We start from the raw sequence: 16,856 nt of genomic DNA, 5'->3' as shown, positions 1-16,856 counted from the left end.
CTGTGGATAACAGAATAGAGACAACTTTGAACCCAGATCCTTACCTTTCTGCTTCCAGACGCATCTCTTCCCGCTTTTGCCTCCTAAGTTCTCTGCGACGTTCAAAATCATCCATGGTATGGGTTCAGATTTAGGGAGACCAGATAATGTCTGGATCTAAAGGGGAAGAAGTAGAATCAATATCATAGATGAGTTGGAGGATTCTTTCCCATGAGTTGCCTCAGCCCCTTACCATTTTTTCATCCCCTTTTTCTTTACTCTTAAGAAAAACAGCTTAGAAGATGAGTGAGGTAGCCAGTGATCAATTTCTGCCTCCCAAGTCAAGCCTTGTCCTTTATGTGTTAAATTCAGCCTCATTCATGTAACTATTAGAGACAAATAAGTAAAATTCCAGGATCACAGTTTAAAAAAAAAGGGGGGGGGGAGACAGAGAGGTTTGAAGACTTGAAATATTGCTGGGTTCACTTGAGAGCTACTGAATGGTTTTGTTCTTTGTAACCTGCTGAACTACAGACAAAAGTTATAAAAAAGTGAACAAAGAAAGAGGAAAGGAGAAAAAGAGTGAAAAAATAAAAGAAAAGTGGCAAGAAAAGGAATTTGTAGGAACTAAGAAAAGTAAAAGTAAAAGAAAGAAATAAGTATCCAGGCACAATTTGCATATCCTAAAAGAATATTAATATCAGAATGATAATAAAGACCACAGCAATAATACCACGAATAAACATAATGCAGCAGCATTTTTAAAAGCAGTTACATATGATCAAACTGTTTTCAGAGCTCAAAAGTAGCAGCTCTTTGTAACCCAACCATTTTATCTTTCCTACCTCCTCCGTGATAGTTTTAATCCCAGAAAGATCTTCCCTTTCCAGCTCTTCAACTGAGGATTCCGCTTTTCCTGCGTTTCTGTGCCATGGAGTCAAGTATTCCAGAATTCCCCTGCAGCCCCCAAACCCAAAATGACTACCAGAAAAGGGGAAGCGGGCTCTTTTTGTCCTTGCTTTGTTTACAGAGCTGTCAGTGGTTAGTTAAACTCGGCCTGGAATCTGGCATTTAAGGCCTGCTTGAAGATTGTTTCCTGTGTGGAGCGGGAGGCCTCCACTTCCTCTGGAATCCTAGACTCTCTGCTGCACTCAGATCACAAAAAATATTTTCCAGCCCTTTCTGTGCACATGAGACGAGCCATTTGCCCTGCGTAAGAAAATAGGGAGACGTGCAAAACCTGAAGCCATCCCCTAATGGCATCTTTGTGTGAGGGAGTGAAAAGCAAAACTTAGACTTTGAAGCCTAGTTAAGAAACCTTCTTAAATTGTCAGATTCTTTTATTTTTCAAGCATTTTTCCCCTTAAAAAACCCACAAAAACAAAAATAAAATCTTAGCCAACCAAAACAGAATTATACAACGTTTGAATGTTCCCCCACTTCTTATTCCCTAGGGTATTATTTATACTGCTTATAAATCCTTTACAAATTCAAATTTGGGTGTTTATTTGGGGTTTTTTAATTTTACAGTGTTTTTCTATCTAACTCTTAGAAAGAGTACTTTCCAGGTACTTTGTTAGTTATGAAGGAAAGGATCAGTTTTTCTTTCTTTCTTTTTTTTTTTTTTTTTTTTGCTGTACGCGGGCCTCTCACTGTTGTGGCCTCTCCCGTTGCGGAGCACAGGCTCCGGACGCACAGGCCCAGCGGCCGTGGCTCACGGGCCCAGCCGCTCCGCGGCATATGGGATCCTCCCAGACCGGGGCACGAACCCGTATCCCCTGCATCGGCAGGCGGACTCTCAACCACTGCGCCACCAGAGAGGCCCCCAGTTTTTCTTTTTTAAAAATTATTCCATCAGGGCCTCCCTGGTGGCGCAGTGGTTGAGAGTCCGCCTGCCGATGCAGGGGATACGGGTTCGTGCCCCGGTCTGGGAGGATCCCATATGCCGCGGAGCGGCTGGGCCCGTGAGCCACGGCCGCTGGGCCTGTGCGTCCGGAGCCTGTGCTCCGCAACGGGAGAGGCCACAACAGTGAGAGGCCCGCGTACAGCAAAAAAAAAAAAAAAAAAAAAAAAAAAAAAATTATTCCATCAACCCTGAAAAAATTTCTCTCTATTTTCCAGTCTGATCTCTCCATAGTTATCAGAATGAAAAAAAAAAGAGTGATTTGAGGGTCTCCTGAGAGGCTGTTTGTCTCCCTGGGGTGGGTTCCTGTTCTGAGCGCAGTGCAGGGTGCATGAGGACAGCCCTGGGGGCAGTGGGACCAAACCTCGATGACTTGAACGCTGGGTGGTGAGAGCAAAGGCTTCTCATTCCTTTCTTCAGTAAAGTCTTTTGCTGTATATAAACCACTTCTGGAATAACTATAGCAATAGCAAACAGAAATGGGAGAAAGAGGTCTGTCTATAAGCAAACAATTTCACTTTTCTTAATTTATCCAAGTAGCTTGAAGAGCAGCCTCTAAGCCTCTGGGTCTCGCTCCAACCTCATTAAGCAGAGGAGTCATGCTGGCTGCTTGGTAGCAGTGGCAGCTGTTGCTCAGCCTATACCTCTGGTGCAGGTGCCAATGAGCAGTGAAACGAATATCCGCAAGCAGGCCGAAGATGCACACGGCTGGCCGAGCCCAGCAGCACCCTGGAGCACTCAGGGGAGGTGAAGCTGACTAACACTGTGTGGCCACTGTGGCCGGCCACGCTCACTGGCTCTCCACCCACGCAACTCCCCCCCGCCCCCGCCTGGTTCCCTCCTCCTACTCCTCAGCTTTTATTACTTACTCGGGTGTTCTTTTCCTCAACCATAAAGAAACTCTACCCAGGCTTCCCTGGTGGCGCAGTGGTTGAGAGTCCGCCTGCCGATGCAGGGGACGTGGGTTCGTGCCCCGGTCTGGGAAGATCCCACATGCCGCGGAGCGGCTGGGCCCGTGAGCCATGGCCACTGAGCCTGCGCGTCCGGAGCCTGTGCTCCACAACGGGAGAGGCCAAAACAGTGAGAGGCCCGCGTACCGCAAAAAAAAAAAAAAAAAAAAGAAAGAAACTCTACCCAACCAGTTATCTACTCATGGAACGCTGCTGCGTGTGTATGTGAGGCACGGATGGGGAGGCAGAGAGGGAGTGAGCGCTACATGAAGCGTCTACACAGATGGTGCCTTTCTGGGTTCTGCTTGGTGGACATGTGGCGGGTGTACCTGAGGGAGAAGAGGAAGCACATCTGTGCCCCGTGTGGTGCGGGATGACTCTCTGCTGGGGTGTGTGTGTTGGGTCTGTGAGTGGGAAGATGTGTGTGCTTGTGAAAATGGCTCTTTGCTGGTCTCACACCAGGATGGAGCAGAGATCTTCCTTAATCCTCACACCCTTATATCACAGAGCTTTTCTGAACCTCTCTGGCACTGTTCCTAAGTGAGGCAAGCCATGTCTGGGGAGAATTGTAAGTGATTTTTCCCCCTCTTTTGGGAGCAGCGGCTTCCATGGCCTCAGCTAATAATCTCTCATTTCCTCCCCGACCACCAGTCAATGCTGAAATCCCTCCATTAACATTGGATAGGAAACAAACTCTCCATCAACGAAGTGATGAAATGTCAAGGCAGAGAGCTTCCGTAAACAGTAAAGCTCACGAGTGTCACAAGTGGACAGAGTAGCCTGAAAGAGAAACGCAGGCAAAGGGATGTATGTATCAATGAATGTGACAGATGGGCTCTTGAAAAGTTTTATGAAAATCTAAATTTTTGTGCTGGGGTGATTGTAGTCATGCTATTGAAAGAACCCTGATGTGACTCCTTTTGTCAAAGGAAGAGAGGCGCTTTACAAAGGCGGTTGAACAATTACCTTCTGATATACCTGTCTTTTCAATATGGGTTCTCAATACCAGATTTTCTTGAAACAGGGCATGCCTATGCTACTGCAATTAAGTAATAAGTCAATGTTAGAGACTTCAAATCACTTAACATGCGGCCCTTCCTTTGGGTAATGACACCACCAAGCCCGTGGCCCAGCTGAATGGCGCCGCGAGTGGACCTCCTGGGTCTCGCCTCCGTGCCAGGACATCCTGAAGCTTCCTCCCTTCCCTATCCTTCTTGCTACTTTTCCCTCTCAACTTCTTTTGGGGGAAGGGGGGGATATTTATCAATATTTCTTCTGTCATTTCCCTTTTTATTTGTCTCATTCTCTGACACTTTTTTTTTTCCTTCTCCCTTTCCCTCCCTCTATTGGGAATTAAAGTCTATTTATTAAATCCAATCTAGGATTCTTAAAAAAAAATTGAGTTTAATTTCTGATGTGCATCTTTCAATCAAGAATTCTAACTATTACTATGTCTTACATTTGCAAAGCTTTTTTCTTTTTCCTTTATGGGCATGTGGCCCTCACTAGAGTTATTTTCTGTGACAACTTTATAAGGAGACCTACTGTTTCTGCTTTTGTTTGGGACAGGGTTGGTGGCAGGTAAGAAGCCCTCTTAGATGTGTATGTGGGTGTGCATGCGTGGGTGTGTGTGTGTATGTGTGTGCCTGTGTGTATGTGCATGTATGTGTGGGCGTGCACATGCACACAGGTGTAAATACAGTCGAGGCAGGAAGTGGTGGCATGCAGGCCAGTACTCTGTTATTGGGGGGAGAAATTTGTAGAGAAAGCTAAGCTCTATCTATCTTCAAATCATCATAAACTGAATGGTGAATGGGTTGGAGAAAGTCCTTGGGATTTCAGGGCAGTGCCAGTATTGGTCTTGGAATGTATCAAGAATAAAATCTATTCTGTCAGGGACCCTGAATAAGTTAATGCAACTTCCAAAAGTAACCAACATTAATTGAGTATGTGCTATGTGCTGAGGCATTTTTTTAAACCATTTAAAAAAAATTAATGGGGTTTATTTCTTAGTTTTAAGTTTAAGGAAATATTGAACATAAAGTACAGAGTACCCATATATTCCCTCTCCTTTACCCCTGCCCAGTTTTTTCTGTGTTTGCATTGAAATGTGTGTTCCCCACCAAAAGATATGTTGAAGCCCTAACCCCCAGCACCTCAGAATGTTACCTTATTTAGAAATAGGGTCTTTGCAATATGGTCAAGTTAAGATGAGGTTATTGGATAGCCCTAATCCTGTATGACTGGTGCCCTTATAAAAAGGGGAAATTTGGACATAGAGACAGATATACACAAAGGGAAGATAATGTGGAAACACAAGGTGAATGCCATGAGAATATGGAGAGCCAGGAACACCCGAGGCTATCAGAAGCTGGGGGAGAGTTGTGGAACAGACCCTTCCCTGGGGTCTTCAGAGGGACCCTGCTGACACTTTGATTTCTAGCCTCTGGAACTGTGAGATAATAAGTTTCTGTTCTAAGCCACCCAGTTTGTGGTACTTTGTTACAGCGGCCCTGGCAAACTAATACAGCCTATTATTAAAATCTTGCAGTGGGGCTTCCCTGGTGGCGCAGTGGTTGGGAGTCCGCCTGCCGATGCGGGGGATACGGGTTCGTGCCCTGGTCCGGGAGGATCCCACATGCCACGGAGCGGCTGGGCCCGTGAGCCATGGACGCTGGGCCTGCGCGTCCGGAGCCTGTGCTCCGCAACGGGAGAGGCCACAACAGTGAGAGGCCCGTGTACCGCAAAAAAAAAAAAAAAAAAAATCTTGCAGTGGTACATTTGTTACAACTTATGAACCAATATCAATACATCATTATTAATTAAAGTCCATGGATCACATTAAGTTTCACACTTTGTATTGTACATTCTATGGGTTTTGCTAAACGCAAAATGTCATGTATCCACCATTACAGCATCAGACAGAATAGTTTCACTGCCCTAAACAGTCTCTGTTCTCCTTCTATGCATCCTTCCCTCCCTCCCCTACTCCAGCCCTTGGCAACCATTGCCTTTTATAAAACTGTTTCTATAGCTCTGCTTTTTCCAGAATGTTGTGTAGTTGGAATCATAGAGCATGTAGTCTTTTCAGACTGGTTTCTTTCACTTAGCAATATGCATTTAAGTTTCCTCCATGTCATTTTGTGGCTTGGTAGCTCTGCTGGGCCATTTAAAAATATGTGTTCTTATTTTATCTACATAATAAACCTGTGAGGTAGCTATTATAATCCCCATTTTAAAGAATTTCAAAGTGTGTGCTCTTAACCACAATAATATTCTTGAACTAACTCACTATTCCCCTCTAGGAATTGTTTTCCCTTTCAGGAAGTAGGTAAGGGTGCCTCCCTCCCCCACCTCCTACTGAGAAATTCTGAGAAGACTACTGTCAGTGATCTCCAGTTTAATTCATTGGATCATTTAAACTCAGGTAAGAAGTGATCTTAAAAATTATTCAATCCTCTTCAATTTCAAACCTATTTGGTTTAGTTCAGAGAATTATCATGTCTAGGGGATAATTAAATTAAACCTTGCAAATGTGTATTAAACTTCTGTTATTTTATTGTTACTTCTTGGTAAGATTCTTAAACTAGGATGATCATATCTGGACCGCTTCACTGCATACTTTTCTTTTAAATTTTAGTGCTTCTTCATTTTATACTTTCCTCCTCTTATCCACTGTGCCTTCATCTCCAGCATAAGAATTTCTCTTTTATTGCAAGGAACTCTAGTCTTTCAACACTGATAACTGTTATTAGATCCCTGTTTGACTAGTTATCATTGTATACCCACTGTAAAATTACATGGTCCAACTACGTCCATGAAGCCCCACAAAAACATTTATACCATCAATTTTTGATGAGCATTTACTGAGCATTTACTATGTGCCAGGTTCTCTTCTAGGCACTGGAGATATAATGGTGAAGAAGACTGAAAAGGTTCCTGCCTTCCAGGAACTTTTATTTCAGACTTTCTTGCTCTTTTAAACTTCTCCCAGGCCGATCATAGCCATCTTCAACCTTGGATCACACCCATCATTTGCTTTCTGGTTTTTGTTCTTGAGATTCAAGGCTTTGTGGGAGAAAGTCAGGGACCATGTTTCGTCTATCCTAAAGGTTTATGTTAACTTCAGTTGGGCCATCACTGCAACTCAGTGATGCCTCTCTTCATCCTGTATGATTTCTGGGTATAACACACGCCAGCAGATTCTCCACCTTTGCTCTTCAAATTATCTTCACTCACCTCAATTCTTAAACTGCCCATTCCACAAACAGTGACCTGGATTCAGACTTAGGAGACATGGGATGACCCTCTCTGAGCCTTTCTTCTCTGTAAAATGGAATGGTTGGACAGATAACGTCCAAGGTTTCATCCTACTCCATGTAATACTACGGTTCTGTACCTGCTCTCCAATCCAGCAAAGATGGATGCATCACACATGGCATGTACATGTTTCCTTCTTTGCACATTTGAATGTTTGGATACCTCTGTGTATTCTCTTCTAATTTTCTGATTTAGAAAGCATTAACCTTCCTTTCAAGCTGATCATCCCATGGCGCCCTAGATAAAAATATTTTATTACCTTTCAAATGTGCCGTATAATTTTCTACCTCTGCTCCTTTATTCATACCATTCCATCCGTCTGGAGTGAGAGCCCCTATCCTCTTCATCGTCCATATTCTATTCAGTTGTGCATTTCTGGCTCAGATTTCACTGCCTTCATGCCTTTCCTGAGGACTCTAGTTTGGTAGTGATATCTCACTACTTGAATATCCATCATTCATTTTGGTAATTAATAATCTACTGCCTTGCCACTGCTTATTAGTTGTTCTAACTACTACTTAAATCTGTTACCTATATTTTACTTTCCACATGCTTTCATTCTTAAGATTCTGTATCTTATGAATAGACACAGTCTTTTAAAAAATCTTTTCACTCTTGGGACATAGCAGGCACTCAGGAATTGCAGCTGATTTGAACTGTTGGATTTTTATTCTCGATTTTACCATTCTGAGAGTGGAAAATGTAACTCAAGCTGATTCATCTCTGTACTTTACTGACTGATCAGTGTTTACAAAGTTAATTAAAGACCTTGGTAATAGACTATATATGAATCTCAAAAATTATACAAACCCACATTTGCAGTAGTGGCAGTAAATCTGGCAGTGTTTTCTTTCTGACTATAGAAAATGAACTTTTGTCTTTTTCAAAAAAGAATCAATTTATCAACCTGCTTTGCTCTTTTCTCAGCTAAATTGTTCATTTGGGAATCAAAAACCAAATAAACACATGGATTCTAACATACTGTTTGGACTTAACTTTAGCTCAACCTTCACCACTTTGTTCCAAAAATCTGTGCTACTTAAAAAAAATGCAATCACCGAGACATATGTGTCAAGACCAGCAACATAGAAATAAGAATGAATGGGGTCAACCTGAGGAGCTCTGCCTTCTCAAGTTGCTTCTTTTCTCTCATCATTGGAATCTAGAACTCAATGCCCTTCTAAGAGCAGGTTAACAGGTTATGGCTTGTTTTTTCTTTCCTCCCCTGCTCAGTCTTTTATCATTACTTTTTCTCTATTTGTATTTCTCCATTTGCCAAACAGGAGAATGGAACGACTTAATGTAACAAAAGTCAATGTCTTTGTGGCCTCTCTTCCACCTTAGGAGGAGCAGGTACTGGGCATGTTAGATTTGTGAAGGAATGGTGTTTGTCTACACTGGTTTCCACACTGGGGAAGACCACACACTTAGGGATTTTATGTGTCATCTCCAAGTGTTACCACCCATTTGGAACACTTTAAGTTGTTCAAAACCCCATGGCTATCATTGACCCTCCCAAGTAAGAAAAGTAGATTCACCTCTATTTAAAGAAAGGAGACTGAGACAAATAGGGCTTTGGTATCAGTTCCTTAACCATGACCAATCAGTGGAAAACCAGGACTGATATTTAGGCCAATCTCTAAGCCAACCTGAAAAGTTTTCTTAGAAGAGCAAGAGAAGTGAAAATTTGGAACACAATTCCTTTGGCACCCTTTTCGAGAGTTTGAAATTCTTTCCTTTGGCAAATTCCAGGAGAATTAAGCCGAAAGACACAGAACAGAACATATCAAATCAGAAAAGGCATGTGGTCACTGCTGCTTTCTTGGTTCCTAAGGAAGAGAAAAAGCATCAAAAGGCGTGGGAGCGAATCCTACCAGAGACAGAAATTCTACACCAATCTGTAAGAAATTTCTTACACCCAGGTAAGAAAATAAATGCATAGCTATGCTTAAAGAATGCATAAATGTGCTTTCTAAATGCATGCCTGATAACAGAGGTTAATTCTGATGTCACATCAGGGTGGGATCCTGACCCCAATGGAACTATTCGACAATGGGTAGGGCTGCTGAGAAAATGTGAACCCCTATTACTGGAAATGGTCAGGTAGAGGTGAAATAGCCATCTGTTTAGGGCTGTAGTGAAAAGATATTTTTTGAGATTCTAAGGCTGTGCTGCCCAATATGGTTGTCAGTTGTCACATGAGGCAGTTTAAATTTAAATTAATCAAAATTAAATTAGAAATTCAGTGCCTCCACTTCACCAGCCCCATTGCAAGTGCTCTGTGGCCACATGTGTCTAGTGGCTTCCATGTAAGACCATGCAGAGAACATTTTTGTCATCACAGAAAGCTCTATTGGACAGCCCCCCTGTGAAGCCTTCCAACTCCTAATACAAAATGACTTTACCACGGAAAGTAATGTTATGCAGTTCAGAGACATGAAGATGTGTAAGACATGGTGTCTGTCTTCAAAGACCTTACAATCTCCTACAGAAGATGGAATACAGTGAGGGGTATGGTAGGGTCAGCCTTTCAAAGCACGGATGTGCTCTTTCAATCCTCTCATTAGTAACTTCTTTGTTCTCCTATGGAGGGTCTTTTGGATTTGCAATCTTGCTGTTCTGAGCACGCTTGCAACTGAGAAAGTGAAATGAATGCTCAGTGAATGCAAAAGAAGCTGAGATACTGTCTGAAGAGAGATCACACTTCAAATTGCATAACAAGGCCTAAGAGTGGCTTATTTGGAACAAAAGATCAGAGGCCGTGGGTCTTTACCAGTTATAGACATGGTACAGAGGTCATTATATTTTACATAACAATAGTTGTACTTGTGCATGACTCTGGCCTTTCTGGTCTACCTGGCTATAAAAATATCAGCAACCCATGAGTCTGCTCTTTGTGATTGGTTTTTCATCTAATATTTCCAATTTAGTGATCAACAAGAAGATCCAGAGCCTTAGCCAGATATCCTGCTAATATAAGACATTAGCAAGGTGACAGAGTTTAGATGGCAGGATGCAAATCCATTTACACTGCTGGGAAAAATTCAAAGGTATGTCTTAGAGGTACTTTGTTTCTGGCAACATTTTTGCACATGGAGGACATGCTATTACGATCAGGGACCATTTATTCCCTAGTAAGTTATTAAACATCTATTCATCATGATCATCAAATGCATTTATTGTGTTCTGGAATTTGGAAGCGAGTTAGAAACTATCTTCTGGGAGTTTATAATCTCAGATGAAAAGCTTTGAAACCAAACCAAGGGACATTATCCCTTATGTCTTTGGACATAATAGATACACAATTTAAACATGTAAATCTGCAAAGAAGTTAAATAATAAATTGAAAAGTGCCTAGACTGCTTCCTCCTTCCTTTCACATGAATCATTTACATGGTAGTTTCACCCATTTGTTAGTTTGGGAATTTCTGGACTTTCCTTCAAATAAGAAATGGCTCATAGTGCAGGCCTGCTTAAGACTAGCACGAGACTACAGGATCTCTGAACCGTGTACTCACTGATAAGAGTTTGTACTGATACCTACATTATTGGAGCTGGTATTTTAATTACTAAGTATATATCTGTCTTCCCTAGAAGATTATAATCTCCTTGAGGTTATTACTCATTTTTGTGATCCCTCAAAGTTCTTAACTATTTTTTCTTATAGTCAGCACTAAGTTCACACTTGAATTAAAATGGATTCCGGGGCATTGCTTATTCTTGGATTTCATTGGTAAACAGATGAACTTGGCTAAGACATGATCAAAAGGCCATGCCTCCAGGTGAGCTCTTAGTAACCTTGGGGATGGTGGTTCACTAGGAAGCTCTATTTTATATTGTGATTTGTAGTTGTAGTTGTTTTCTAGTGGAAAAGAAACTTGTCTTAGAAAGACATTCTGTTTTCAGGAAAGAGAGGTATTAGACATTTGTAACTGAGGGAATCAGTCTGTTCTGGGACCTTCAAAGAAAAAGAAGGACAAAGAAGACATATGTTGAATAAGAAAAGAAGAGAATTAGGGTTGCACTGAAACGCCCCAAATTTCCAAGGCCTTTGGAGATGCCTTGCCACTCCTCCATCATAATTAGAAAACACTGACATTCAGAGCTGATTTAAATGCTTCCATCAGTCTAAAAAAGTGTTGCCTGATTTTACTCTGTAACCATGCTCAGTAATTAGAAACATAAGGCACTGTTCTGGATGTTTTCTTGGGAACCTACCCTCCCAGGCCTGGTGTCACTACCCATTGGCTACAGGACCTTTATCTTTTCTCACCATCTCTCTTAGGAGCCCCTGCCCAGGTCACAGGAAGAGTGTGAGGTTGCCATGGGCATTCCTGGAAAAAGTGGAGACCTCTGGTGCCACTTCAGACTCTAAAATACATGGAAGAAACTCATTTTGCCTGCCTCTTTCCTTGCTGAAGCTCTATAAATCTGTATTGCACTTGGAAGGCAGTAGTTAAAGTACAGTAAGAAAAGTGTTCAAATCAAAAGATTCAAAAGAAGGATCTTTGTGATGACCGGCTTGAAATGACATCTTTGTTTGTTTCTGAAAACAGAAAAGCTATTCCAATGGTTGATTCTAGAGTTCCTCACACTCTTGCTGGGAAACATGTACTTTGCAAAATGTAGGATTAGAATATGATCTAACAAGCAGCAGCAGCAGCTTTTTACTTCTGACAAAATCCACAAAGAAAATGGGAAAATACTTGTAATCAAGGACTTCAACTCAACAGTCACCTAACTTGTCAAATTAAAACATGTGGCAACCACCTGCCAAGCATCTTGAAACAACTATACCTTCTTATTTTTCTACCTGACCTGTAATCTCTTTGGAGCACATTTGCATTTCCCAATTTTTCACACTTAAACATGCTGTCCACACCATGTATAAAGATGACTAAGCAACTTTGTATTAAGTAACCGAAGCGAGTCCTGCCAATTTTAGAATAATTAAGTTTCTGCAATCTAATATAAACAGTTCCAAGAACTACTTGCGGCCTACCAAAAGTATATATTACAAGTAGTCAACACTGAGGCCAGCTGGCAGACAGATCAACCTATTAAAGTAGAATTGTTCAGAATTCAGAGTATTATTTTTCTTTTCTCCCATTATTTTTTCTGCACCCAACTTTGTTTCTTTGGGAATGTTTTCAAGTATACAAAGCAAGAGAGTAATGTGGAATTGCACCTCTTGTAAATGAATGAGCATTTCTCTCGAGATTCTTTAGAACCCACAAGTCAGTCCCATTTCAACGCTGTCTACACAGGCAGCCAAAGTAAAATAGAGCAAGTGAATCCACTTTGTTCCCACTCAAGCTAAAGTGTTGGTATTTTGCTTGACCATCAGAAAGGTCAACAGTGACCACCAGACAAGCACATTAAGTTATATGCCCATCAGACACCTGAAACATCTTCCTGACTGTAGATCTTGTACTGCCTCTACCACGTAGCTTGCTGGATCAAAATTTATTACTAATAAGGCTAATGTCATAGGTTTAATTCTACCAGGAATGAGCTAACTATTTGAGAGAAAAAAAAATCCTAAACTATTGCCATGTGCTTTGACATTCATCTTGGCCAGCTACATGGCAGATGTGGGCTGACAACTTTCAGCTGAGAACATAGAGATGGTTAGACCAACCCATCCCACCATGACCTTCAAGAGAGTGTATGGGACCTAGAGTCTGTCACACAGAGTGAAGTAAGTCAGAAAGAGAAAAACAAATATTGTATGCTAACACATATATATGGAATCTAAAAAAAAAAAAAAGGTCATGAAGAACCTAGGGGTGGGATGGGAATAAAGATGCAGACCTACTGGAGAATGGACTTGAGGACATGGGGAGGGGGAAGGGTAAGCTGGGACAAAGTGAGAGAGTGGCATGGACCTATATACACTACCAAATGTAAAATAGATAGCTAGTGGGAAGCAGCTGCACAGCATAGGGAGATCAGCTCGGTGCTTTGTGACCACCTAGAGGGGTGGGATAGGGAGGGTGGGAGGGAGACGCAAGAAGGAGGAGATATATGTATATGTATAGCTGATTCACTTTGTTATACAGCAGAAATTAACACACCATTGTAAAGCAATTACACTCCCATAAAGATGTTAAAAAAAAAAAAGAGAGTGTATGGCCAAATGAATGGGAGTGTGTCATCACACAAAAAGCCTCTCCACATTCAACTGCATTTTAAGCCCTAATGTCTTCTTCACTGTGTTTAAATTCATATATATTCAAGAGTGGTAAAGGCTCTACAACCATCATCACAATGATAACTTCAATAAAAAATTCAACAAATATTTATGAAGTACCATTTGCTACCTTACTGGGTATAGCAAATAAGTTGTGAATGCAACTATCCTGCCCTCACCATGCTTATAGTCTGATGGTGGAGACAGGCAATAAATAAATAAAATACAAACTGCGACAAGGGTTAGGAATGAAAAATACAAACTGCTATGAGAGAACTACAGGAGTGACGAATGGTTTTCTTTGGGTTAAAATACGATATAAGCAGTAATAGCTTTTTCAAACAAGAATGATATTAATACACTACAGACATGCATTCATAAAGGGAACATAAATGTATGAGACTGGAGTTTGTATTTATTAAATATATAGCAACATCTATTACGTGCCAGGCACATGCTCTTCTAGGTGCTGATAAATCGAACTCTTCTCTACTTTTCTGTCCTAAAGAAGGGAGTGAAGAGTAAAGTAGCTAGTCAGGTTTGAGGGATGGTGAACTATTCTCACCCTTTCTCTCCAACCTCAGATCCTTTGTAAGTAATGTACAAATAATGACCTATGAGATACTGTCTGCTGGAATTGATATAGACATAGGGCATCCACTTAAGATATTAACTTCACACGGCTAAAGTGGAGGGCATCTTTCTAGAAATCATCCTGCTCAGTGACCTTCTGACAACAAAAGCATGTTTCTCACCCGCCATCAAGCAGAAATTTGCTGATTTAAATGTAGCTGGTCCACTTTGTTTTTTCAAATTTTGGTTCATGATTCCAAGAAATGAACAGCCCGTAATAAATTTACTCCAGTGGCAGAATATCTCACGACCAGCTTTTCTACTTTGAATACCGCAAACAGACCTTTAATTTGTTGACACACAGCCCCTGGACATTCATGAAAACAAGATGTTCTCTTGCTGCTTTTTAAGTTAATCAGATTTAAGTCAGGGTCTCAGCGGAATTTCAAAAACAGATGTTCCACAGCAAAAGGGGTGAACTGACCCCAGCAATGAGAGGCTGTTTCACTTGAACCTGAATCTTCTTTGTTCGCAGGATGAGCCATCAAATATGCCTGAAACTGGAAACAGGAGCGACCCAAGGTTTACTACTGTCTTCATTCAATGACTGCCCTGGGGATCTGGGAAGGTTGCGCATCCATGACTCTTGGTTTGGGGAATAAGCTGATGCCTGGAAGGTTTAGGTGCCTAGGTTACGAAGGGGGTTAGTGAGGAGGGATGATCTTCCCCCCCACGCCACCATCCTGTTTTCCTGTCGACCTCGGAGGCCCTCCGTGGAATGGCTCCACCGTACCCAATGCCTCTCCTGACTCACACTCACATGCAAACACAACTCACAGCCAGGCCAACTCCTTAGTTCTGCTACAATCCAGCTGGTATTTCTGCCTCTGGGCCTCTGTCCCTGTTTCCTCTCTCCTGTAACCTGAAGTGCACTCCGCTCCTTCTGCAAATCCCATATATTTTTCTAGAGTGTAGCTCAGTCCTATCTTTATTCCAGAATCATCCTCACTTTCAACTTCTGCAGCATTGTTAGCACTGTTCTTTTTGATGGTCAATATTATATGACTTTGTTATTCAAATGCTTTATAACCTCTCTTTCTCTTGAGCAAGTGTGAAGCTGCTTAATGTCAGGGCCTGCCATCTCCTTTGATATCCCCTCACAGTGCTGGGTGTTTTGCTCTGCCTTTATAGATGCATGGGAATGGCTGCTGAGTTGAACTTATTGAAAAGCTTCTGGCCTAAAACTCCCAAGTTCCGAAAATTCCACAGCTCTGGCGATTAGCACTGTTTGCCCTGTGTTCCTGTTTTACCTCTTCTGGGCACCTTCTAGAACTGTACTTTTGGCCTCCTTGTGGTCAGCTGGGGCCAAGTGACTAGTTCTGGCCAATGAGTTGTGAGCAGAAGTGTTATGTCACTTCTGGGGCAGACCATTTAATTGTTGATATTAGACCCTTCAGAGTTTTTTTTCTCTCTGCCATGGTAGCCAGCAATATTTCCAGATAGTAGCTCTCAGCCGGGGTCCCCAAGTAAGGATGGCAATGATGTGGACCAGAGACCCCAGCCTATCCAGGGTTAGAGAGGAAGCATGAGTGACCAAACTTTGTTGTTTAAGTCACTGAAATTTTGAGTTGTCCCTGACCCCAGCATAACCTAGCTGGCCATGGCTGACACTGCCTTTGTTAACTCTGTCTGTGATGAAAATGATCTTGCGATATTAGGCAGTGCATATCTCTGCTTCATGAAGGTACTTATTCAAATTGTCCTATTTTCTATTTCTGTTCTGTGACATCTAGTATATAAATAAGAATGGGTAGACTAATCAGGTAGGGCCTCAGGGAGTGGAAATGGCTCACTGGTTCCATCTGCCTACTGCAATGAGCCATAGAGCCGTCGCTAACTGTAGGAGCGCTCATGTATTACGTGTTCACTCATTTACACCAGGGATGACAAACTTGGGGACTGGTGGCCTATGGAGAATGCATGCATCCCTAAAAGAATTCAAATTCAAAATTTTAAGAAAACCATGCTGGGCAAAGGAAGCACATTTGCAGGTCAGTGTGGGCCTCAGGCTGCTGGTTTGTGACCCTTGATTTATACAGTCCTTCCTTAATGGCTATCATGTGTCAGGCCAGGCACTGTGAGGACTTACAAGAATAAACTTACAAGGGGATTCATATTAGCGTGCACTCTAGACGGAGGTTATTTAGTTAGCCAGCGGTTATATAGCACGCACTATGGACCCAGCACAGTTCTAAGAACTTTATAAATATCAGTTTAAATCTTTATAACAATCCTTATTGTCTCCAGTTTACAGATAGAAAGACTAAGGCCCAGAGCAGGTGTGTCATTTGCCTAAGGTCACAGAGCTAGCAAATAGTAGAGCTAGGATTTACATCCAGGCAGCCTAGCCCTAGAGTCTGTGCTTTTCATCACAACACTATGCTACGTCTCACAAGACCTGTAAATGCACAATATTTACGAGGTAGCTTATGGCGAGAACCCCGTTGATGAAATGATCATGTGATTGCCTGAAGGATCTATGCTCCTCTACAAATGCCCCTGACTAGAAGCTGTTTCCTGTCAGGAGGATTTGGCTTGCTTGATGTTAGGGTGAGTCCATATTTGATGTTTATTAGTGAAATAAAAATCAATCTTCTGTTTATATTCATTTGGGCTTTGGCAAACTGATCTATTATTTCATTTAAGCGAGGTTCACTTTAGAAAATAAGCTGAATTTGTCCTAAAACCTTAAAAAAAATAAATTACATCACTTCACACTTTGACTATTTCTTTGCTTTTTCATTTAATTAGTTTTAGACAGGAAGCAAAATCACCCAAGATTATATGTTTGTGTCAATCTTAGGGCAGACTCAGATATTGCAGGACCTGAAAATTACTTGGGAGGCCTTTAAGAAGGAGAATACAAAGTTAAATGTAA

At 41.7% G+C, this 16,856-nt stretch overlaps 1 protein-coding gene across 7 annotated transcripts in view; it reads right to left on the bottom strand.

Moving 5' to 3' along the window:
• Positions 1 to 16,856, bottom strand: part of CALD1 (caldesmon 1) — a 182,432-nt gene that overhangs the window by 93,427 nt on the left and 72,149 nt on the right. For all 7 annotated transcript variants that reach the window (XM_082632953.1, XM_082632954.1, XM_082632949.1 and 4 more), the window contains one exon: positions 45 to 156. In XM_082632953.1, coding sequence (XP_082489079.1) covers positions 45 to 115 — 71 coding nt within the window. In that variant the 5' untranslated portion in view covers positions 116 to 156. The remainder of the gene's footprint in view (positions 1 to 44; positions 157 to 16,856) is intronic.

Source organism: Mesoplodon mirus (assembly GCF_964341445.2).
Source record: "Mesoplodon mirus genome assembly, chromosome: 9".
NCBI lineage: Eukaryota > Metazoa > Chordata > Mammalia > Artiodactyla > Ziphiidae > Mesoplodon > Mesoplodon mirus.
Note: the sequence above shows the minus strand (reverse complement) of the source record. Positions and strands in the feature narration are given on the sequence as shown.